The sequence below is a fragment of the Phaseolus vulgaris genome, chromosome 1 (genome assembly GCF_051622355.1).
Source record: "Phaseolus vulgaris cultivar YP4 chromosome 1, ASM5162235v1, whole genome shotgun sequence".
Taxonomy (NCBI): Eukaryota; Viridiplantae; Streptophyta; class Magnoliopsida; order Fabales; family Fabaceae; genus Phaseolus; species Phaseolus vulgaris.
The window spans coordinates 27,376,783-27,402,422 of record NC_143498.1 but is presented as its reverse complement, the minus strand read 5'-3'; the positions used below and the strand labels follow the sequence as shown (position 1 = coordinate 27,402,422).

Genomic DNA, 25,640 nt, shown 5'->3' with positions numbered 1-25,640 from the left:
GAAAGCCCACCAGTATGAGATGGAGAATAAGCTGTCGCTTAAGTGGACGGGACCGTTCAAAATAACCGAGGCGCTCGGGAACGGCGCCTACCGCTTAGAGACATTGGAAGGAGGGGCGATTCCTCGCACTTGGAACGCCACGCACCTCAAGTTATATTACAGTTAAGAACTTTGTAAGTAAAGACAAACACGAAGTGATATTACAATGTCTCTGTTAAAACAGTTTGAAGGGGGCACTCTTTTTTCCCTAAGAAGGGTTTTTAACGAGGCCACCCAATAAAGAGGAGTTTTCGAAGTTTAAGTTGTTTTAGATTGCATGCTTGTTGTTTTCCGAGAGTTTTGAAGAAAGACCTTGTCAATTATATGTGATTTATGGCGAGTTAAAGATATGTTGCATGCTTTCTAAAAAGTTTCTAAGTCCTCATCGTCTTTCGGCGATCGGAGGCACCAGTTAAAGTTAAAGTCCTCATCGTCTTTCGGCGATCGGAGGCACCAGTTAAAAGACCTCAACGCCCCCGCGCGTTTTGAGGCGAGATAAAGACCTCCTCGCCGTCGAGCGAGTGCAGGCGAGGAAGAGTGAAAAGTCCTCAGTGTTTCTGGGGGCGAGAAGATGTAACCCCTGGGGCAATGTAGAGGCACCAGTAAAAAGTCGTCAGTGCTTATGGGGGCGAGAAGATGTAACCCCTAGGGCAATGTAGAGGCACCAGCAAAAGTCCTCAGTGTTTCTGGGGGGGAGGAGATGTAACCCCTGGGGCAATGTAGAGGCACGATTTAAAGACCTTCTCGCCTATGAGCGAGTTCAGGCGAGTTAAAAGACCTTCTCGCCTATGAGCGAGTTCAGGCGAGTTAAAAGACCTTCTCGCCTATGAGCGAGTTCAGGGAAGATAAAATCCTTCTCGTCTCGAACGAGCTCAGGTATGGTGTAAAGGGTGGAAGAAGTTTGGAGGGTGGCTAAGGTAGGTTCGAAGAGAGCGCCTAGCCACCCGGTCTCTTGTTCTGAAGCTCGAGGAGGTAGAGAAGGATCCGAAAGGCGCCTCTACCCCCGGATAAAGGAATAATGGCCAAGGTATGAAGCCAGAAAGAAGCTGATATCGCCAAGAGTCTTTGGCGACCAGGAAAAGTTCAAACAGTGGCAAGAAAGTTAAAGACCCGTTTTCATGAAGCAGGTCGGGTTAGCGGTGTCTTAAGCCATTAGTTGAGTTAAAGTTCGTTGTTTGAAGAGTGATTTTACGCTAAGGTTCATTGCCTTGAGATTACAAGTTGTTAGAGTGATTGTTATTCGAAATCAAAGTGGTTCGAAGCAGTTAAGTATATGATCGCGCTTACGAAATCGTTAAGTTAATTTCTTGAAGCAAATTGTGCAAGGAAAGTTAAGGCAGCCAAAGAAGTTATAAGAAGAAATACAAGGAGTTTATCGTTAAGTAAGTATCAGATTCAAGGTACATGTACAGAAAAAGAAAAAGTTCATTACAATCATATGAAAGGAGAAAGCATAAAGGTAGTGGATGGGGGGGAATCAATCAGTCTTCAGCGGGAACAACCTTCCCATCCACCACCTCGTTGTTGAGGGACACCATGCTGAGATCTAGATCGGGGAACAAGCAGGCGAACTGTTCCCGGGCAGCCTCGAATCCAGCAGCAAGAATCTGGGTAGAACTCAGATTAAGTTCTTCGATCTGTTTCTTAAGTTCTTCAATCTGTTTCTTCAGCCCCTCGTTCTGCTGCTCCAGCTCTTCAGCTTGCTTCTTGAGTTCTTCGATGGTTTCCTGAGCTTGAAGAAGGTCTTCAGCAACCTTCTTGGATTCTGCCTGCACCAGGCCCAGTTCAGCGGCGATCTTCCCTTTTTCTTCGTTGGCTTCGGCAAGCTTAGCCATGGTGTCGTCCCTCTCCTTCTCCACCTTTCCCAGGAAGACCTCCCGATCGGCTGACCTTTCTTCGAGTTTCTTCACCTTGGCGGCGTCAGTTTTAATCAAGGCCTCCAGGTCAGCCACTTTGACGCGATAAGGCACCAGCTTGCTCTCTAGCTCAATCTTCTCTTGAGCCAAAAGCTGCACCTTATGGCGTAGATCGGTGGCTTCCTTGCGCGCCACCCGGAGCTCGGTGCTCATTGCATCTTCTACTCGGGAGTGCTCGATCTCGGCGAGTGTCAGATTGCAAGATAACCTCTCCGCCTCAATCCTTATGGAGTTGTTCTCGGTTTGGAGTGTGAAGAGGTCATCCTGGAGCTTCCTGGTGGAGCTCTCCACAGCTTTAGATATAATGGAGAGTTGTGGGCACCCTCATCCCCGATTGGTGCAACGTTTGCGGTTGAGGCATTTGAAGGAGGACCCCCTCCAGCTGATACATAAGGCGTGGAGGCGCTCGGGGGGTCCTCCATGAAGTTAGGCTCGGCGGCCTCAACCACAGGAGGCGCAGATGCCAAAGGGATCACTTGGACTGGCGAGGCGGGAGCTGGTGGAGGAGGCAATGTTGGAGGCGGGGCAGGTGTAGATGGTGGTGTTGATGTTGGAAGAGGGGGTGGAGCAGATGGTGAAGAAGGTGCCACCCTCTTCCTCTTCGTGACGAGGCCATCCTCAGTCGCCTCGTCGTCTTCTTCTTCCTCCTCGTGGACTACTTGGGGGGCTTTCCTCTTTGGTTTCCTGAGGATAAGCTTTGTGCGTTGGTTGGCGGGTTGGGCCTCAGAGGAAGTTGGGCCTTTGGGTGGCGATCTGCCCTGAGCGGCGACGATCTCCACCACAGAGTTTGGCACGGTTTGGGAACCCGATGCCAACCCGTGGGATCGGGCGAGCGCCCTCAGTTCAGCGAGCTTGCCCTGGCCCAACATACGATCTGCATAAAGCAAAAATGCATGGGTTAGCTCAGAAAGAAAAAGTAGATGCATAAGGCAGTATGAAGCGAAGCAGATAAATGGTGCAGAAAATAAAACCAAAGTCTTGCGCACAACGCACAAGACGCCCAGAAACAGTTAACAGAGGTAATGTTAAAATGAAGACTTAGACGTTGAGGTGAGTTCTAACCTATGTGAATTTCAAGTTGATCTTCGAAGAACTCGAAGCAGATGAGTGTGGTGGTGAGGATGGTAATGTTGGCATCTGCCACACTCTTCCAGAAGAAGCAGAGGTCTTTGTCCAAAGCGCTCATGCTATCAGGACTTCTTGGCCTCCTGAAGCTGGTTTTGGACTCTTTGTTCCCCTTGTTTACCCAATACAAGGGGAAACCGTCGAGCAGAGAAGCGTCCTTGTCATTGGGGCGCACCTGGACAAACTTGCCCTTCCAGTCTTTGTAGGATTGCTGGAAGATAGAGAGGATCGACCTCCCAACAATCCCGTTCAAGCTTACCCACATGCGATCTCCTCGGTGCTTGGCTTCAAAAAGAAATAGGAAAACGTCCACTGACGCTGGCAGCCCCAAGTGGTCGCACATTATTTGGAAAGCCCGTACGAACGCCCAGCTGTTGGGATGGAGCTGGGCGGCGGCGATGTCGAGCTCGGTGAGAAGCTCCCTTTCAAAGCGAGTGAAGGGAAACCTAAGTTTCACCTTCTTGAACAGGGTGGTGTAGACGAAGCAGAACAACCCGTCGTTGTTCCCCTTGTCGTCGGCGCACACGGGCAGGTCGGGGGGGCAAGGTAGCACCGTCATTCTGTCGTAATGCTCCTTGTGAAACGATTGGTGAGGCTCATCCCCTTTCGTCAGTCGAAGAACCGCCCCAGCAGAGTTTACTGAGGAGGTTTCCTCCAGCAAGGTCGAGGTGGCCCATGGGTATAGTTTTTTGAAATCTGGAGAAGGCACGGAGGCTCCTCCGGCGACGGGTGGAGTGGCCTGAGCCAAGTTGGGGCGGGAGGGTGCAGGCCTCTCAGCCTGAGAAGAAGAAGCACCACGTGCTCGCGGTGGGTTGTGTGCTTGTGATGAGGGGTTTCCTGACGAAGGAGGAGGATTTGGGGTGATCTTTGAGCGAGTCATTGCGGAAGCTGCAAAGGAAGAAGAAAAGAAAAGGTGATCAGGACTCGCAGAGGCTGACTCGATCATGAACGAAGGGTGAGAAAACGAACGAACGAAGGTTCGTTGTAATGAAGACGAAGCCCTAAGTTACGAAGAAGGAGAAATAGAAAAAACAACCCACAACGTATGCACCAGACAGTTAAAGGATGATGCGAATCGGTTAAAATGCAGGAAAAACCAGCAGAAGAAGGAAAGGAAGTACCTTTTTATGATCGGAAGAGTAATGAAGGATGTTGGTGATTCAGGAGGTTGAAGAACGTTGAGAGCTTTTGCAGAAGAGAGTTGGAGCGTCTGAGAATACGAAGAAAGTGATGAAACAGTGAAGCGAAATGAGTTTAAGGGTTTTTCGAAATGGGTTTGGGAAGCGCAAACGTTAACTGAAGGTAACCGTTGATGAAGCCACGTGTCGAACGATGGGAGGAGTGTTTGGTGGAGCGTCAGAGAAGCAGAAAGTACAACCGCTTGGAATTCTGCGCCAGTGCCACGTAGACCGGTATTGACGTGACTACTTTAGTCTTTTCGCTGGACAAGTCTTCGCTTAAGACTGGGGGGCTTGTGTACCGCCCTGGTAGTCGGAAGTGATGACGTGGCGTCAAGCTACAGTATAGGCGTGTTGACGAGATGCCAGGTTGGCAGAAGGGAAGGAAGTCGGGGGGCTCGTGAAATCGCCAGTTATTAAGTTGGCGTGCTCCGATCTCCAGTATACCAGAACCGGCGGTCACCGGGTTAAAGATGAAGTCGCCAGGTGTAAACTCAGGCGACTAAGTGATTAGAGATCGCCGGAGCAAGCACATCGCCGAAGATGAAGGTGGTGCAGATTATGAAGGCGGCCGGCGAGACCACAGGGAAGGTGTACGAAGGCACCCTAGCTCGCCAATTCCAGTAGAGATCGCGCTCCAAGTTAGCTATGCACTGAGCAGTATCATGCATAAGTAACTTAGCCAAAGGAGAGTCAGAAGCAGCGCCCAAGTCAAGGAGGCTCCAGATGATGGCACGTGTACGACTGGATGCGAGCCACGTGTCCAGATGTGTAACTGCCAGGAGAGAGAAAGTGACCAGGTATATAAGGGTTTCCCAACGAACTTCTGAGGTACGCACGTTCAGATTGTCTTCTTTATGCTTGCGAGTTCTTGAGCATACTGTGAGAGAGAACTGGTTCACGGTTCCTTGAGAGTTCTTGAGTGTTACTCTTGAAGTATTTGGTGGTTCAGTCACTGACTTGGGCGTTGGAGTGCGATCGGCCGCAGCGGCGCCGCTCTGTTCTTTTGCAGGTTCTTGAGGTGGATCGCGACGAAGGACGGAGGGTGAAGCGGTGCACACGTCGATCCAAGTTTGACGAGGCAAGTTCCAACGTTTTGGTCAACAGGCAGGATCAATAGCATGTATCCATTGTATGATTATTTCTTCCACAATATGTACAAAAAAGGGAATTATTTCCCCTTTCGCCTCGTCCATTAAAATTGCGACCTTTGCCTCTACCATATCTTCCATTGATTCGTGGATCAACCACAATATTCACCAACACATTGTCTGTATCATTGTCATGATAATTGTTCTTGGGTAACAGGGAACGAACGAGGACCATGGTCAGATTTTCATTGATGCTGAGATAGTTTAGATTGGAGGGATTAGTAAGGTGATCTAGGGTTTGGCTTCTCCTAATGAAAAAGTAATGAGCAAGATAGAGAAACAAAAGAGATGGCCCAGAGCTCCTAAAAGCTCTGATACCATATTAGTTTTTTTTATATCTCTTATAGAGAAAGAAGAGAAAATGGAGGAAAAGATGATATATTTTATTAATCAAGAATTGTTACACACTTACATTATTGAGTGTTATATTAATATAACACATAAAAATATAAAGATAAAAATAAAAATAAAAATAACTGATACTGATAGAGCAGATACAACTGATAGCAGTTATAACTGATATAAAACATTTACAACTGATAAGGTAGTTACAACTGAAAATCTAAAATATTATATGAGATCATTTTTATCGTCTAATATAGAAGAAAAAGAGAGAGCAAAATAGCCATTAGAATCCGTAATCAAAATTATTTATACCTATTAATAGTGATTCAAAAATATTTTACTCACTTTTACAATTGAACAACTACTTCAATAACAAATCTACTATTGGATACTTCGAATGAGATTTTGTTTTATGAGCAATGAATTAATAGAATAAAATGGAACATTTTAGGGGTGTCCCAACCCTTATACATAAGTTACTCCTAGTTTAAGCAATCAACAAAGAAAAGCAAGATTAAGTGACACACCACTTAACTCAACAAGAATCTTAAACTATTTATACAGCCCTATCCAAACAGAACTGGTTTTGCAAAAACCAGTAAACCAAAAACTTGATGGCTATCTAGCTATTGGAATTAACAATCTAAAAACTTGATATGTAGTTTGCTCCCTTCCCATTGTAGCAATTCCAAACCTACTACCGTGTGTACTACATTTTATTGCCAAAGTGAGGCATGACCTCTGCTGCCAGTCTACTTCCAGTAGCTACAAAAATCTCCGCACATCCTCATCTTTTAAGCGCCAAGAGCTGGTCTACCAACCACACAAAACGTGCATCTACAAAAACTGCATAACATTGACCAGTATTGACAACATTTGGACATGGGCTTACAGGTCAGATTTTTGCCTAGCAGACCCCTCAACAAACCTCTGTCCTACTTGTTGCTGCAAAAATTAACCCAGAACCTTTTTCTGCTTAATAAATCGCTTCTACACCATCATCTTCCTTGTCCCTTCCTTAGTCCCCTTCTTGTAACATATATATGACTCCACCACTAAGAGAATCATTGTCCCTGCATCCCTACCATAAGACCTTTCCAACCAATAGACATAGATATACAATTCTAACCAATAGCTAATGCACAAAACAGGTAATCCAAATACATATGAAGATAGTGAAAAAACAAAGGATCCCATCCAGCACCTAACCCCACCCTAATACTACCCTTTTAATTTCAAACATATAACGTGATAAAGAATCCAATTAGGGAACCCAACATGAAAAACATTCATCATATCTTTCAACCATAACCAAGCTTTGAATCACCTTTGTCGTGACTTTAGTTGGACCTACAAACAACTAACAACTAGCTCTTTAAGAGCATTAGTAGCACTAATCTCAGAAACATCACGAAAACAAAATTAAAAATAGTTTACAATTGTAAGTTACGAGACTTCCTCCTATTAAAACAAACCTCTCCTTCTTCATCTTCTCTTCCGGATAGATTTCAGACATTCCGTAGGATTTATGCACCTTTGGGCGTACGTAAATTCAGCTAGATTCTCTTTGCTGGTAAGGCACGTCCACGCCTTTAGTTGAGCCAAAGTGAAGATTTCAGAGTTATCTGCTCGACCTTCCTTAAAAGTGACTTGATTTATTTGTTTCCAAATTTCTCCGACCACTACAATCCAAACACACCTCCAAGATCTGTTTATCTCTTGTGTAGCCTAGTTCAAATTAAACTGTAGGAAATGGGATTTGCCTTCCCTATAGACCACTGTTGGTTCCCCCACCCATTCATTACAAAGGCACCATACTCTTCAGGCTACTCTACATTCGAAGAATACATGACTTCCACTTTCCTCATCTTCCCCACACATAGCACACCTATTGCTTTCCAGGATTAACCCTCTTCTCTCCAAATTAGCATGCGTCGGAAGCTTGTCATCCAAAACTCTCCAGGAAGTAGTTAATGCTGAAGGTAACACCTTGATGCTCCAAAGAGCCTCATACAATGTACTATTGGCTCCTTCATCCCTTGTGCTTAGACAATTATAAGCTGAGTTAACCGTATAAGATAATTTTTTTGCCGCCTTGCATATCTATTGATCCCTGGACCCTTTTAATAAGGTTTTGTTATCTAACAACGATGTGAGTTGGTTTTTCTCACCGATTTCCCACTCGAAAAGATTACGTCTCCATGCCACTTTCCAACACCATGTGTCTATTCTAAAAACCTACTTGTGAAAGACTACCAGATTTTTCATTGGCAATGGAAAATAGCCTCGAAAATTTTACTCTTAAGACCTCATTGTCTAACCACTTGTCTTCCCAAAACCTTATATCTTTGCCATCCCCCAACTTCCATGAAATTTCGTCTTTTCGAAGCAATTCCCCTATTTTTCCGACAACCACACTTTCTTTAAATCTTTCCACCAATTTGACTCTTTATATCTGCTGACTGCTCTTCTTAGTTTTCTCCATCCACCATATTTTGAATCCATCACTTCCTCCACAAACCTCCCTCCTTTGACTGCATTCGCCAAATCCATTTCCCCAATAATGCCTCATTAAATGTCCTTATATCTTTAATACCTAGTCCACCCGCATCTCTAGATTCACACACCTTTTCCCATGCCACCCATGCTATATTCTTACCTTCCTTCCCCCAGCCCCATAAAAACTTTCTCAGGATCTTCTTAATTGTATCTACCACTGACTTTGGTATCTTATAGAACGACATATAAAACAGGGGTATTGACGACAAAACCGATTTGAGCATACATATTCTCCCCGCCATTGATAGAAATTTCCCTTTCCACATGTCCAATTTTTTCCTTATCTTTTCAATTACTTTGTCCCAGAAATTAGTTCTTCGGTGGTTACCTTCCACCTCCATACCCAGGTATGTGAAAGGAACCTTCATAACCTCACAATTAAGGATAGAAGCGTACATTCGCAATTGGGGTTGCCGTATGTCCACCCCTCCCAATCGGCTTTTTGAAAAATTGAATTTTAGTACTGAAGCCAACTCAAAGTAGCATAGCATAGATTTTATGACCATCACATTGTGGGTATTATCCTTGCAGAAAAAAATTGTGTCATTCGCAAAATGTAACATGTTAACCTTTACTTTTTTTTTAGTCCCTCAATGCATTCTAATAAACATTTTATACTATTGAAATAGGGATAATTTACATGTCATTATACTTTATTGCATAATTTAAAATCATTAAGACATTTATGTGTTACTTTTATCCCTTTTATTATTTAACATATCTCCTTAGAAATATAAAAAAATATATGATTTTGTTTATGCATATAGATAGACGTACTAGTTCCTTCACATTTAGAATTATTTACTCTTGTAGTCTTTTTATTATTATTGGTAAATGATCTCAGTAACTTAACTTAATCTTTTTAATATACTTTAACTAATTTTATTTAATTTTATTAAAGGTTGTGATGGCCCTAAGATGCAGGGGAGATCATGTTTTAGGTGGCTTATACACTGGAATTAATACAAAGCACATCCTGAAGACCAGCAAGATGGTTTATATTATTACATTATTCATTCATTTTTGGAATATTTTCCTCCTTTAAGATACCTTTGTTAAGTTCAAAATTTATAAATATTTTTCAACAGGTTGAAGAGTGCTCTGGTAAGCATTTACAGCCACACAAAGCTATTGTAGGTCATAATGCATTTCTCCATGAAAGTGGCATTCATCAGGTTAGTGGACTTAAATGCCACCCTGCTGCGTTTGATTTTGTTAATGCCTATTCTATTTGTTATTACCTTAAAACATACATTTGATTACTCTTAAACTTTTTTTTCTATTGTATTGTTGTTGTTTTTCTCTATTTTGATTTCTCGTTTGTAGGATGGATTGTTAAAGCATAGAGGCACGTATGAAATACTTTCTCCTGAAGATATTGGTTATGAAAGGTCCAATGAAGCTACTATGGTACTAGGGAAGCTAAGGTATGCCATTTTCTCACACTCTTTTATCCCATTTTCTGACCTTTTGTCTATAAAACTCTTGTTTCAATGCGGTATCAGTTTTTATGGTTTATTATTTTTATTTGTAGTTTAGTAATAATTGATCAATTAACTTTTATCTTAAATTTCATATAATCAAATTATAACTTCTTTTTTTCCTTCGTTTACACTTCCACATTAGTGGACGCCAAGCTTTGAAAAAACGACTTAAAGAGGTATGCAACTATTTGTTCTATACTCAAAGGGAAAAGGACCATTTTTCTCTTTCATGACCTTTTTCTTCCTTTTCAGCTTGGTTATGAACTCAAGAAGGATGAAGTTGAGAGTGTATTTCAAAACTTCAAAGCAATGGCTGAGAAAAAAAAGGTTAATAGTTTACTTTTCTTTTTTCTTTATCATTTCTGAATGGCTGAGAAAAAAAGGGTTAATAATTTACTTTTCTTTTTTCTTTATCATTTCTGAATATAATATATAGTTAATAATATTATATCAAATAATTAATTTGGTCAATATTAATTATATTTACTCTATTTTTTTTTCTTAAGAAGCCAGATCATCTTGAACTAATGTGTGACTCAAATATATTTATTTTCTTAGAGAGTTACTGATGTTGACCTTAAAGCATTGGTATCAGATAAAGTTTGTGATGTAGAACCTATTTGGAAGCTTGGTGGGTTGGAGGTAAATTGGAATGAGATTAATTTTAAACTATATACATGTTTGATACAATAATACAAAACAGAAAAAGAAGAAAAAATAATGAATATCTATCATCAACGTAGGTGACTTGTGGAACTATGAATTTTTCATCAACAACTATTGAACTTGTTAGAATTGACGGTACCACACACGTTGCTTGTTCCGTTGGAAAAGGACCAGTGGAATCAACTTTCAAGGCTGTCGATCTCATTGTCAAGGTATATCGACTTTAACAAGTTCCAACCTTTTCTTTTTATTTTCCTTTTTATTAAGTCTCTTACTACATATAAGCATTTATTGTTTTCTACTTTGAAATCTATTGGTATGCAATCAAATATTTTTATGAACTTTCTCTTTTCCAAAAGATTATATAGGCTAGAAAGTTATGTAAAAAATAGTGTGAATTATGTTTATATCATCCTACATGGAAGTTCTTGGAAGGTCAATGTTTTTAATTTCATTTTTTTTGAAGTATCTAACCAAGTTATGCAAAGATTTGTTTTTATATATAAAAAGAACATTTCTTGCAATCACATGAATATTGATATTCTAATTAAGTTTTTTTTATCAGTAAATATATTTCTATGGAATCTTTAGAATATTTAATATTTAATGCAGGAAGCTGTGAAAGTACACGAGTACTCACTAAATACAATCACAGGAGGCACTGATGCAATTGCAACTATACATGTTGTAATTCGTAAAGAGAATGCACACTCATGTACTTCTACTGGAAACATTGTTTATCCCACATTTAGGTATTGTTAATCAAAATTTGATTGTTTAGTATATCATTTTCTTGCTAACTCCCCACATGCACATCTAATATTTCAAAAATTTTCTTTTTATAGTGGGATTGGAAAAGGAGTAGATGTTGTTGTTTCCAGTGTAGAGGCTTATCTTACTGCACTAAACAAAATGCTTGATTTCAAGGAATGATTGTATCTGTTAGTATTCTAGCATATGAATGTAGAAGTTCAGACTTCATGTCAAAAATTCAATTAGCTATTTGTAATTTCTTAGTTTAGTTTAAAATGGAATAGAGTATTCCATAATGTAGTTTGTTGAGTCTCCATATTAAGGGATAAGTATGCCAAAACCAGACTAAGTAAGTGTCTCTTTGAAATATTTGAATTACAAATGTTAATTACTTTTTTTAAAATATTTTTTAAGGCAACTTTCTATTGGGTTAAATGTAAAACCATTGATTTAATCCAATTTTTTTAAGTGTAATTTCCTAGTTGTGGTGAAAATCAATCCCTTGTATTTTTTTTTAATTTTCAATTTATGCATTATATTTGGTTTAAGGCTCTTATATCCTAAAACACAAATAGATCTTTTAAATTTTATTTTAGGATGATTTCAACCAGAAAATCCTTCTTCTCTATGTTAAGATTTATTTAAGATTTATATGTTAAGATTTATTTATTTTGATTAGTAGAATAAATATAATATATATGAGCACTTTTGGTGTTAACCCTTATACAGATTTAAGATAACTTAAGCAAAACTCGTAAAATATACAGACACTAAAAGGATTATAGGTCTAGCCAAATCAAAAGACCCTATACTTCTAAGATACAAATTGATCCCAAATACAAATAATTTGTCTCCCAAAACACAGATCACGACATTGTTGTTGATTTCTCTTGACAAGTGTACTCAGTCAACTAAAGTATAATGATTTGAAGTATGGGTGTTGAACCCACATGGAACAATTTCAATTAAAATTTTATATTGCAAACTAATTATATAAACATGGATAATGATTTTGTTCACACATGATGTGAGTTGATTTTAGGATTGTTCATTTGTTTGGTGACACTTTACTTAGATTTAGATTTTAGGACAATTATAGGTGAAAAAACTAAGGAAAATTCCCACTGGACATTAACTTAACAAGTGTTAAGTAGATGTGAAAGTTCATTTCCATAAGGCCAAAGGAAAAACACAATTAATGGTGAAGATGAATGCCAAAAATAGGTGCGGAATTTTAACAAACACAAGGTGAGCAATACATGGACCAAAATGAATTAAAATGAGCAAAAACAAGAACAAGACATATTTTGGAATTGAAAATAAGAATGGTAAAGAAATGGAAAAAGATGAGTGAAAAGAAATTTAGGAGACATGGAATTGTGAATGTAGCACACCACTTGGATGGTGAATTTAATCCAAGATAAGTGTAGATGCCACCACTTGAGAGCTCACAACACTCACAAGATAAGATCAATTTAGGGGGAGATTCACTCACTCACAATTCTAACACAATTTGTGTATAATAACTTTACTTTTCATTCAACATATCAATACATGAGGTAGGCCTCCCTATTTATAGATTTAGGAGCCTTGGAGAGAAAGCTTAAAGGATATAAGGGCAAAAGCAAATGTGGTACGGTTTTAGGTCTTGACTTTGGTCAAAACCGCACCATCACACACATTCTAGAAACTAGGTTTCCTTTCTACCCTAATGTACTTCTTATGGGCCCATTCTTATGTCTTCACCTCCTAATTATGCTATTTAAACCTATTCTATGCTTACTATACTATTTGGATCCCTACAATTGAGCCCAACTTATTTACAACATCTCCTACTCATTTAAGAAGACTAGCAGAAGAACTTGAGGTGCTCTGGCCCTTGTCCATTCCTCCTACTGATGAGGTATTCCCTTGATTGTTGAGATGACCCTTCATAGTTGGCATCCTTGGTCATCTTCTTGTGGACTTGGGTCGTATCAAGAATAGATTGGAATGTTGATCAATAAGCTTAGAATTTTAAATGGAGAAGGCAATGGTCTGCAGGGGAGGAGACTTTAGTGGATGAAATCATACACAAGATTGAAGATATCAAAATACAATCATAAAAAGGAAAAATGGAAGTGGATTGGATATAACAAAGGCATATATACACTTAAATAAGCATATGCAACGATGGAAAACAACCGGTGAGGGAAGATGTAGAGATTTACACAACTTTATGGAAGATTAAAGAATTACCCTGGGCTTTATTCTTTTCTTGGGGACTGTTTAAAAACAAAGTACCTACTTTGGATAATTTAGTATATAGAGGTAGTCCTCTTCATACATATACATGTGTCATGTGTGCCAATTTACCTGAATATATCATGTAAGAATTGATGGCTTAAACAAGAGAGGGGGGGGGGGGGTGAATTGTTTTATCAAAGATTTTCGCAAATACTTGCTTCAGAATGAATCCTTAACAAACAACTCAAATAAGCACTTAAGGAAGGCAATCAAACAATCCAACAAAAAGTTATCATAATTTCAACCGGTTAAAGACACAATTTAATAGGTTGTTTATAGTAGCGAAATATCAAACAGTTAGAGAGTTTGAGGGAAAGAGAGATTTACACACAGAGATTATACTGGTTCACTCAACCCTTGAGCTACATCCAGTTCTCAATCAAACCACTGAGTTCCACTAGCAATCAATCACAGATTACAAGTACACACCACAAAGAGGTGAATTTGAATCCCACAAAGCCTACTCACCCCCTTTGCAGACACAACAACTCAAGACAAAACACCCCCTGTGATGAGAATCAAATAAAGGAGGCTTTTATTAGTGAAAGGAGATGTCATTCACCTACACATTTGAACTTCTTCCTTCTAGTCTTTTCAAAATTAAAAGAAGACATAAAATAAAGAGAGGATCAAGCCTAAAGCCAAAGAAGTCTACAAGTTTTCAAGAATAGGCTTCATTTAAATATCTCTCTTTATAGTTTCTTTTATAAATTTGTAAATAATATAGAATGTTTAAATACATAGTTTTTAGGAAAGGTGCTTAGAGGGAAACCTTAGATACCTCTTTTGTAAAAGCATCTTTAGGCATTAGTTTAGAATTTTCTAGAAGAGTACTCTTCATGCTTCATTTAGGCGCTATTAGTAAGTAGCATATGAAGAGTCTTTTGGTTAGCTTATGTTGTAAGCTTCATGACCAATCCTTGCTCCTATAAAAGGAGGGCTTAGGTCATTCACAATGGAGATTTGGAATTTGTAGTAAAGAAACTCTCCCAATTTGGTGATTGAGTGAGTGAGATTTGATTTCTCCTCTTCCTAGTCTCATCTTGAGAGCCTTGGTTCCCTCAAGTGGCGGCAATTCAAACTTATCTTGGAGCAATCACACTTCAAGTGGCGTGTTCATCAATCAAGTTCTTCATCCACATAAGTTTCCTCTCTTCTCCATTTAGTTCTTCCATTTCCATGTCCATATGAACTCTAAAACAAGTGTAGTTTCTTTTATTCGGTTCATCTTCCTTTTCTTGCACTTTTGTTCGGTTCTTTTCAATTTCTTACTGTTTTAATTCAGTTCAGTAGCTCTTTTTCATGTTTTGTTCGGTTCAATTGCTTTCTTTAGAGTTTCAATCGGTTCATTTACTTTTCCTCTCATTTTAATCGGTTCAATTTGACAATAATTGGAACTTCCATATGAGTTTGTGTTTTGGCACTAGTTTTGGTGAGTTCTTGTTCATAGAACCTTGATCCAATTCTATGATAAAGTGCCTATCTCATAACCAACTCAAGATGATTCCTAAGAATGTCAAGAATCATTCTAATTGTGCTAGTGGAATCACATCACCCTGTCTTTATAAGATTTCAAACTCAAATAGTATGTAAAACATGTACAATTACAAGATACTAAACATGATAGAAAATACATGGATTTACAGAACCAGAGATCCTATGATCAGCACTAGTCACCACAACAAAGCTTAAAAGCAATCTTGTTCTTTTTGAAAAACACTTTCAAAACCAAATCTCTTTCTCAAATCTGAATCAATACTCGTTGTATTTCTCATTGTTTTGATTCGAAAACTAAGCTATATTTATAGCCTTTGAAAAGCTACTGTTGTAGGCAATTTTGAATCACTAAATCAGTTAAAACAGGTTTTGAAAATACTGTTATGAAAACACACATTTAACTAGTTGAAACCACGATTTAATCGGTTCAATGAGCCAAACAGTTTTACAAGTGATTCAAAAAACAGTTACAAAGATTCTAAATGCCCTAATCTAAACCCAAACCTAGAAAGCAGCACAACTTCAGACTTCATGTGGATTTGATACATCAAAGCTCCCATCTTCAATAATCTCCCCCTATTTGATGGAGACAAATCCTTGGGATGCTTTTAGGAATGTTCTTTGTTTAGAATTTGTGGAATCCTGCATTCATTGAACAAGCACAGGGTAATCTAATCCAAAACAGATAAACACCATACAACAGTTCTCACTAGGTGATTTCCAGAAGGAACATTAGCCAAAATCAGATGAGAAACCAACAATCATACAAGGTGTAAAAACAGATAAACAATCAGTTATTTCACAAGAATAACCGGTTAAAATTTTTTAAAACAATTTTAACAAAAATTAAATATAAACTATTTAAAACAGTTTATATCGCAATGTTCAAATCAGAAAAGAGTGCAAAAACATTATAAAATATTACAAACCAAACTTCTCCCCCTATTTGTCTCATCAAATAGACACTTTGTAGGATGAAAAAAAATTTAAGATAAGACATGCATATCAATTATTCCCAATTCATTTTTTAGAGAGTAGAACCTGTCCTTTGATAAAGGTTTGGTGAAGATGTCAGCAAGCTGACTTTCTATTGAAACAAACTTGATTTCATAATTTCCATTGTTGATATGATCACGGATGAAGTGATGCCTTATTTTAATATGCTTTGTCCTTGAGTGTTGAACTTGATTCTTTGTCATGTTGATGGCACTTGTGTTGTCGCATAGTATAGGAACTTTGTTAATCTTTAATCCAAAGTCTTCAAGTTGTTGCTTGATCCATAAGATTTGTGCACAACAGCTTCCGGCAGCAATATATTCAGCTTCAGTTGTTGATAAAGCTACACATGCTTGCTTTTTACTGTGCCATGAGATGAAGCTAGATCTAAGTAGATGACATGTTCCACTCGTACTTTTCCTGTCTAATTTGCAACCTGCAAAATCAGAGTCAAAATATCTTACTGATCCTGCCAGCAACTCGAACGTGGAGGAATCGCTTCGTAGCACTCTCTGCCCTGTCTACGCGACTGCGTCTTCTGCAAAATCACCCTCAGAACCTACTCTTGCTTCTCCGAACGTGACCTGCAAAACACACAGACGGCGCCTCTAGCGGCCGTTTGCACTCCGACGATCAAGTTAGTCCACAGAACCACCAAAGACTAGAAAACTAGTAATGTGTGTGAGAAACTCTTGCTCTCTGTTTTTCGTCTCCTCCCCCCACTTCTCTCCCTGATTCCTCCTTGTATCTCTCTGTCTCTGCTTCTGGGCATAACAGAATTCTGTTATGCTTTTCTGGCATGTGTCAGAAACCTGTTACGCTTTTCAGAGACAGTGTACCTGCAGAATCAGAGAGAGTGGGTGTCTGTGCGTGTCCGCGCGTCTCTGCGCTGGGCTGCGCCTGTCTGTACCCTTAATGGTACGGAGTGCACTTTTGTCTGGACCGCACCCCTCTCAGATGGTGACACGTGGAGGCCTGCAACTCACATCTAACCACACACGTGTCACTTACTGGAAGGGCTCTAGCGCTTCTCTTTGTGTGCCTAAGTTACGCCCTTGCGGAGTAACTCAGGATATTTCTCTCATCTGGGTAAGTCGCATACTCTTAAGAGAACATCGGGTGAGGCTGGTCTAGGCACACTCACCAGACGTTGCTCTCTGCGTATACAGCTTACCCTTCACGATGTCACGCACGTAATGGGTTGAGGGAATCACCAATCACTGGCTGGTTTACTAGTTCCCTCAGGCCACTCTCGTGCATGATTCCCTGAGGTGTGCTCATGCGAGATCCATGCGTAACGCTCTCGCTGGGAACCTCAGTCCCAGTTTAACTGCGTGTAACACGAGACCCCGATGACAATACACCCGATGACTGATCAGTGTTTATTCGCTTCTCGCGCTCTGCCTCCAGGCGCGAGTCTGGGAACTGGTCTGCTGGTGGCCACTTGGCTACTGACCACCGATCACCATTCTGGGTGATCTGTCCCCTGACCTCTCTGCCGCCTGATCTGTCGGTGGTAACTTGGTTACTGACCACCGATCACCGCTCTTGGCGATCGTCCCCCTGACCTTTCTGCCACCTGGTCCACGTGTCACCCTTCGAGTGGTCCACGTGGTTCTCTGTTGCTGACGTCATCGACCACCGATGACCGATCGGATCACTTACCAAATGAATAGGAGAATGTGAGGGATACCATAAACCCATGGATATTGTGCCTTTCAGATACTTCAGGATCCTCTTCGCAGCTTTGAGATGTGATTCCTTAGGACAAGATTGAAATCTCGCACAAAGGCAGACAACAAACATTATATATGTTCTGCTTGCAGTTACATATAGAAGATGTTCCGTCCGGTTGACCGGGACGTCTTCGTGCACGACCTCAACCGTCAGCTAGGGACTCCTTCCCACTGGTTCTCTGTGTTTTCCTGCAAAAAAGAGGACAAAGAGGCGCCCTAGCGGCCGTTTGCACTCCGACGCTCAAGTCAGCCAGCAAGAAACACCAAAACTGTTCACCTACGTCTCTGAGCACCGCGTATGGCACTCTGAAGGTGGTAAAAAATAACTGTGTATTGTCTCCTTCAGGTAAAAATATTCCCCAGTCACTTGTACGTAACCTTGAAGCACGAGCAAGCAACCAGAGAGTTCTCGTAAATTTGCCAAAAGTTCCGACCCCGTTTCCAACATTCCCCGCGCTATTTAAACCTCCCAAGCATTTAAAGCGCCTTAAAGCGCTTTTAATCACAAATGTAACGCACTCATTAAAGCGTTTAATTAGAAAACGTAGCGCATTTAAGACGTTGAAACGCTTGGGAGCCATCATAGTACCTGAACGCTCGAAACGGAAACTGTATTGAATGACTTTAATTACCTGGCACCTGACTAGAGGGTGTTTCTATTCTGACATGGCTGTCGTACACGTGGAGGGCCTCACGACGCCATGACCCCATCTGGGGGCGTTTCTGCCCACCTGGGGACGTTTCTACGTGTGAGTCCTCCTGCTTGGGAGTGCTACTGCGCTAGGGGTGACTTTTTGGGTGCCAACTCATGCCCCCAATTATCTAGTCACTTACTTTGAGAGCGTATTTGCCTTTCTCTCGTACCCTGCACCCGGTTACCCTGGGCGTGACCTTCCTCTTGGGTCGTATCTGTCCCGAAGGCGTCTCTGGGGCGGCAGGGGTACCTCACGAGTCAGGCTGCCCTACACTGATGCTTTCACTATGGCCTTGAAGCCACCTTTTCCTTCTCTTTATCGCTGCCCCGTGCTATCGGGACCTGAGGCCTTCCCACGGCGTCGCTCCCTCCATGGTCTTTCCTACCCATGGGTATCAGGGAACCACATTGTGATTGCCTTGTTTCAGCACTGTTTGATCTGGCGACGCCCTGGTTGGGCGACGCCTTCACCTAGGCGACGCCTTGCCTTGGCGACGCTTCCTCTTGGCGTCTCTCCACCTAGGCGACGCCTTGCGTTGACTTTGACTCTCCAGCCGTTGACTTTGACCTTGACTTAGTCAACGCCCGGATACGGGACGGTACACAAGCCCCCCAGTCTTAAGCCGGAGACTTGTCTTCAGCGCAAAGACTAAAGCCTCGCCCACACCGTCCACGTGCCCTCATGATGACGTGTCATTCTCTGCTGACTCAACAATTCTTCGAATTACTGACGTGACACTTTCTGAACCACAGGGGTATTCTTAATGGCTGATTGGACATCCCCTGAAATGGGAAAAATAATGTCCTTTGAGGCTGCGCTTAATCGCGTGCCACGTGGCTCATCGTGCGGTCATCTTTAAGAACCTCTTGCGCTCCCCTTGAGCGCTTAATCTTGCAACACGTGGCATCATCACACGGTTATCATTTGTTGTCCCTCGCGCTTCTCGTAACGTTTAAGTTACCCAAACCCCGCGCTTGCCACTACTGTTACATCCACTTTCTCTGCCCTTTCTCACTGTTCATCTTCTCTGAATCCCTTCTCTCGCGACCCCTGTTCATTCGTGCTTCCGCTCTCCACGCCCTTCAGCCCCCAAAGGTACGGTTTTTTCCCTCCTTGATGATTCTCTTCACTGTATGAACTGCCTGGGACTGTCCATATTACCGCATTTCTTTGGATATCGTTTTTGTATGCTTCTTTGTTCCTCTCGTTCCCCTTCGCTCTCGTGTGGGTAGGGCGCTCCTAGGATTCTTCCATTTTTTCCCCTTTCCTTCTCCCAACCCCTTTTCTCTGAACCCTTTCTTTTTCTTTTGATCTTCAGCTTTGGCATTGATGGCGAAAACTAAGACCTCTGCGCCTCCCCCGCTCCCTAAGTCTTATTATAAGGGCGACGAACTTCTGGACGAATGCTCCCTCCTAAACTCTGTTGAGGACGTGGAGGCTCACAGGGGGGACCCTGCGCTTTATAACTTCAACGCCTTTCACAAAAATCACGACTCCCAAGTCCTGGTATGCTGGGTGCGGCCTGGGATGCCTGTTTGTGCGGACTCACGGGATACTGGGGGAAGCCCCTTCTTCTTTCTCTATCAAATGGTGCTCAAGAGGGTGGGCCTGCGTCTGCCCCTTACTTCTTTCGAAAAAGAGCTGCTTACAGAGATAAACACTGCTCCCGCCCAGCTCCACCCCAACAGTTGGGCTTTCGTGAGGGGGTTCCAAATTCTCTGCGGCTATCTAGGTGTTCCCTCTTCTGTAGACGTTTTTCTTCACTTTTTCGAGGTAAAGAAACAGGGGAAGAGCCTATGGATGAGCTTTTCTGGCATCGCCGGGCGCATCATTCTTACGCTCTTCCAAAATTCGTTCAAAGGATGGAAGAGGAAATTCTTCAAGGTACGTGCGACCAAGCGCGATCCTACCATCCTAGAGGGCTTTCCCCTATACTGGACGGATAAGCCCATAACCATGAAGGCCCTGGCTTTGGATGAGCTTACCCCCTCCGACCGGGATGTGTGCAAAGCCTTGGCGGGACTGGGGGTAGTCTTCGATACCGCCAAACTCATCGCGAACGAATTCAACGCCCATGGGCTTTCTACCTACTTTGGTATCTGCCCTTGATTGTTTATGATACATTAGTTGTTGTGGTTATCTGCGTGTGTTTGGCCATAGAATTTCCCTTCTGCTTCATCTGAACCAACCTTTACTCTACTATTTTTCGCTGTTGCAGGTTCAGTGATGACTTCCTCGAGGTGGCTGGCTCTTGCCAAATTTTTGAAGAAGGCAAAATCTACCAAAGAAGGTGGGGACGTCATCGCCTCCGACGTGCCCACCGTCGCTTCCCTGCCGATTCCTCCACCATCTGCTTCTCCTCCTCCCATTGCTGCGGTTCCATTAGCCATGGCGTCAACCCCTGCCTCAGCGCGCCCTAACAAAGGGAAAAGGGTGTTGATAGTATATTCTGACAGTGAAGACTCGGGTACTGCCTTACTATATGGGGAGTTGACGCAGGGCTTCACCGAAGGAATGACGCCGACTGATTCTCAAAAAAGGGGAGGCATGCCTTACTATATGGGGGCCTTCCTGGCGGTGGCAATCAAGTGGCGCACTCAGGCTCGAAATGCTATCAAAGGGAGGGAGGTTCTCCGCAAGCTGAGACAAGAGGTGGTGGCGTTGAAGGAGGAGAAGCAAAACTGGGGACTCAAGGAGGAAGCTTCCCAATCTCTGCTAAAACTGGCCCATGAGGGCAGGGAGGGAGCTGAGGCGTACGCGCGAGAACTGGAACAGGCGCATGCCGCTCAACTAGCCCAGCTCACCTCCTATCAAATCCAAAACATTGGCCTCCAGGAGGCGGCTCTTACATCCGAGGTGCTGCGGAGAAAACTTGATGAGTTGGATGCTGCTTGGAGGCAGAAGCTAGGTGAGAGAGAGGACGCCTTGACTGCGAAGGTTGAAGCTTTGAGCCTTCTTCAAGCCGAGGCTAACAAGCTCCGGGTGGAGAAGGAATTCCTGGAGAAGCAATTGACATCCAAGGATTCCAGGATTACCGAACTGGAGGGGGAGGTCCAAGAACTGACTGGGGAGATGACGGGGGCGTTTGAGGAGGGCTTCCAAGAGGCTTTGACCCAGGCGTCCTGCGAGAACACGGGCATCAATATTTCGAACTGCGACCCCACACACCATGTCGTTGACGGGAAGGTCGTGCCCATGGACTTGGATGACTGAACCGCTGTCTCTCACCCGCCGCCTTCAGCTTCCAGCTTAATTCCTTGCCTTGATCGACGCTTGATGACAGCGAAGAGCTCAAGGTTTTGTCCGTGCCCTCCGCGTGGCACTTCTTGTATGGCTGATGGGATGTTCCGTCATTCGACTTGATCCACGTGGCGCTGCTTGTATGGTTGATGGGACATTCAGTCATTCCATCAAGTTCTGACTCCTGCTGTGCCCCTGATTCACTTTCGACGGCGCATCGTACCACTGGATATTCTGTTGATACGACGTTCTCTGATTTTAACCAGTGGTGCCAGGGTCATCCTTCCATCTTCTGCCACGTGGACCAATCGTGCGGTGCATCCATTCGCGTCGTTTGGCGCTCTAACCGCTTTATTTAACTCTTCAAACTCTGAAACTATCCTCATCATTTTCTCACTCTCCATAACCCACTTACGTTCTTTCTTCTTGCACCTTTCCTTCTTGCACCCTTCCTTCTCTCACGAAGGGTTGTTCCAGCATTCGCTTCCCTCGCTCAACTCTTGCATTTCTGGCAGTCCCTACACTCTTGACAATCCCTGATCTTGTTAAAGAATGTCTTCTCACGCTGCTTCCTCAAGGGTCACTCCCAAGGAATTGTACCCTTGGGCTTCGAGTGAACTTCTTGACGAGTGTTCGTGCTTACTCTCTACTAGGGCCATAAGGGAGCACAAAGGGGATTCGTGTTCCTATGACCACCGGGCCTTCGCGAGGAGGCATGACGACGACATCGCTGTGCTCCCTTGCACTCTAGGGGAGCCAGTATGTGGAGATGAACGGGCCAACGAAGGGGTCCCTTTCTTTTACTTTTACCAGGTGGTGTTCAAGACCATCGGAGTGCGCCTACCCTTCTCCTGGTTCGAGAAGGAACTGCTGACGGAGATCAACATTGCTCCGGCCCAGTTATACCCCAATAGCTGGGCCTTCGTCAAAGCCTTCGACATTCTCTTCGGGTTTCTGGGTTGTGCACCCTCGGTTGACCTCTTTCTTCACTTCTTTGAGGTGAAGAGGCAGAGACACAACCTCTGGGTAACTCTCAGTAACGTACCCGGGAGAGCTCTCTTCACACCCTTCCAAAACTCATTCACCGGGTGGAAAGGCCGGTTCTTCAAGATCCGCTGTACTGACCTTGTTCCCGACGCTCTGGATGGGTTTCCACTGTACTGGGTGAGAGAGGAGAGGGCTCTCAAAACCAAACCCCTCAAGAAGCTGGCTCCAAGTGATCAAATAGCTTGCCGGATTCTTGCTGAGGCGGGAGGTTTTCACTCTGCCACTGTGATCAGCCTGGAGTTCAACGCTGGGACTCTCGAAAAGTACATAGGTAAAAGTCGCTGCCCTAGAAACTCCGGCCTTTGTTGTTTTCTGTACGTGCATGTCTTGCCTCATGGTATCTCTGACACATTTATTTCCCTTGGTGCAGGTTCGAAAATAAACCAAGAAAGGAGGACACGACTTACTCGAGCTCTGCGGGCTGGGAAAGGGGCTTCGCCTTCCTCTAGTGCTGATTCTGATGACCACTGAAAAGTGGCTCTTTTGTGACTTGCATGAGTTGTAATATTCGCCCCATTTGGGCTACTTCAATTGTATTGAGCATTGCTTGTAACACCAACTTTTTCTATATCAATTGATTTTTGTAACGTCACTTTACTCTGCATATATTTCGCATATTGTGCGCTTTCCTACGCCCTGTTCATCAACGGCGGCTGCCTCCATCCAGGTGACGCTTTCTTTCTTGGCGATGCCTTCTTTCTTGGCGACGCCTTCTTTCTTGGCGACGCCTTCTTTCTTGGCGACGCCTTCTCTTGGCGACGCCTTACCTTACTTCAAACGGAGGAAGATAAAGGCTGAAAACCAAGGCACTTCTTTTTCTCAAACTGGTTTTTCCTTTTATTAGGGTGACCTCATTAAAAAACCCCCGAGAGGGAAAAAGAGCGTCCCCTTCAACTAAACTGTTACATACTGCTTACATAAGTCAACTGAAATAAAATTTTAAGTTGGCTGCATTCCAACTGCGCGGGATAGGACCTCCATCTAAAGTCTCCAGGTTGTACGAACCGTTGCCCTTAGCCTCAGTAACTCTGAAGGGTCCGGTCCACTTGGAAGACAACTTATTCTCCAACTCGTACGGGTGAGCTTTCCTCATCACTAGGTCGCCGACCCGAAACTGTCGCGGCTTTACTTTAGAGCTATATTGCCGCTCTACTCTTCTCTTCATCGCTTTAGCTTTTATTCTAGCTTCTTCCCTGGCCTCGTCTAGCAGATCCAGGTTTACCCGCCTCTCTTCATTGGATTCCTCCGCCACAAAGTTTTGAAAACGTGGCGAGCTCTCATGTATTTCTACCGGGATCATCGCGTCCGACCCGTAAACCAAACTGAAAGGCGTCTCCATAGTAGAGGATTGGGGCGTGGTGTGATATGCCCATACGATCCTTGGTACCTCTTCCGCCCACGCCCCTTTGCCGATTCTACCTGCCCATTAGTCTGGGGCTGCTCAACTGATGCAAACACCTGTTTAATGCCTACCTCAGCGCATAGGTTTCTCAACTGTTGACTGGCGAACTGGGTTCCGTTGTCGGATATCAGCCGCCTAGGTACGCCAAAACGGCACACAATGTTCTTCCACACAAAATGTTGTACTTTATGCGCTGTGATTTGTGCCACGGGCTCTGCCTCTATCCATTTGGTGAAGTATTCGATGGCAACGATCAAATACTTCATCTGCCTGATCGCCAGTGGGAAGGGGCCCAGGATGTCGATTCCCCATGTATGGAAAGGCCACGGACTGTATATGGATCGCAACTCTTCTGGCGGCGCCTTGTGCCAGTCGGCGTGCTTTTGGCATTGCCTACACCGCTGGGTGTGCCGTGCGCAGTCCTCTTTCACTGTTGGCCAGAAGAAACCTGCGCGTATTACCTTGGAGGCTAAGGATCTTCCCCCTACGTGGCTCCCGTAGATGCCTTCGTGTAGTTCCGCCATTATCCTGGTGCACTCATCACCACTGACGCATGTTAGGATAGGGTGAGTGAAACCGTGCCTGAACAGCACCCCATCCACCAAAGTATATCTTGCGGCATTTCTTTTGACTTTTTTACCTTCTTCAGGCTCCACTGGGAGAGCCCCATCCGCCAGGTATCGCTTGTAGGGCGTCATCCAGGTGTCTCCCCTGGCCAGAACGCATACCTGCATCTGCTCTTCCTCAGACACACCCGCGTACATGCTGATGCGGGGCGCCCTCTGCGTATCTTGGGTCAAAGAGGAATGACTCCTCGGCCTTCCCCTTGATGTATAAATCTGGAGGACATCCACCCTATTGTCTTCCACGAATCTACGCGGAGCTTTGAGAGTCTCCTGGATCACTGTCCTCTGTCTACCCCCCTTGCCTGAGCTGGCTAGCTTTGCAAGCAGGTCAGCTCTGGCATTCTGCTCCCTCGAGACATGTATCAGCTCAAGAGCGTTGAATGCTCCCTTCAACAACTGGACGTATTTCAGATACGCCGCCATCTGTGGGTCTTTCGCCTGGAACTCACCCGACACCTACCCCGTAATCAGCTGAGAGTCGCTCTTCACCAGGAGGTTCTGTGCGCCCATCTCCTTGGCCAGGAGCATTCCTGCTATCAGGGCTTCATATTCTGCCTGATTGTTACTTGCCTTGAAGGCGAAGCGCAGGGCCTGCTCGATCAGTATGTCGTCGGGTCCCTCCAAGACTATTCCCGCACCGCTCCCTTGTTGGTTGGAAGAACCATTAACCGAGAGCAGCCACTGCGAACCCACTTCCACCTCTTGCTCACCTCCGGGCGAAAGTTCCGCTATAAAATCTGCGTACACCTGCCCTTTGATGGATCCTCTAGGCTCATATTGGATGTCGAATTCTGACAGTTCTACTGCCCAGCGCACCATTCTTCCCGCCACATCCGGCTTCTGCAGCACTTTCTGTATAGGGAGGTTGGTCATCACCACCACCGTAAAGCTGTGGAAGT

At 43.5% G+C, this 25,640-nt stretch overlaps 1 protein-coding gene across 1 annotated transcript in view; it reads left to right on the top strand.

Moving 5' to 3' along the window:
- Positions 1 to 11,690, top strand: part of LOC137813946 (putative 2-isopropylmalate synthase) — a 45,474-nt gene extending 33,784 nt beyond the window's left edge. The window contains exons 4-12 of the mRNA XM_068616441.2: positions 9,215 to 9,307; positions 9,402 to 9,488; positions 9,640 to 9,740; positions 9,940 to 9,973; positions 10,050 to 10,124; positions 10,356 to 10,439; positions 10,541 to 10,675; positions 11,076 to 11,215; positions 11,309 to 11,690. Coding sequence (XP_068472542.2) covers positions 9,215 to 9,307; positions 9,402 to 9,488; positions 9,640 to 9,740; positions 9,940 to 9,973; positions 10,050 to 10,124; positions 10,356 to 10,439; positions 10,541 to 10,675; positions 11,076 to 11,215; positions 11,309 to 11,396 — 837 coding nt within the window. The 3' untranslated portion in view covers positions 11,397 to 11,690. The remainder of the gene's footprint in view (positions 1 to 9,214; positions 9,308 to 9,401; positions 9,489 to 9,639; positions 9,741 to 9,939; positions 9,974 to 10,049; positions 10,125 to 10,355; positions 10,440 to 10,540; positions 10,676 to 11,075; positions 11,216 to 11,308) is intronic.
- The last annotated feature ends 13,950 nt before the right edge of the window (positions 11,691 to 25,640 follow it).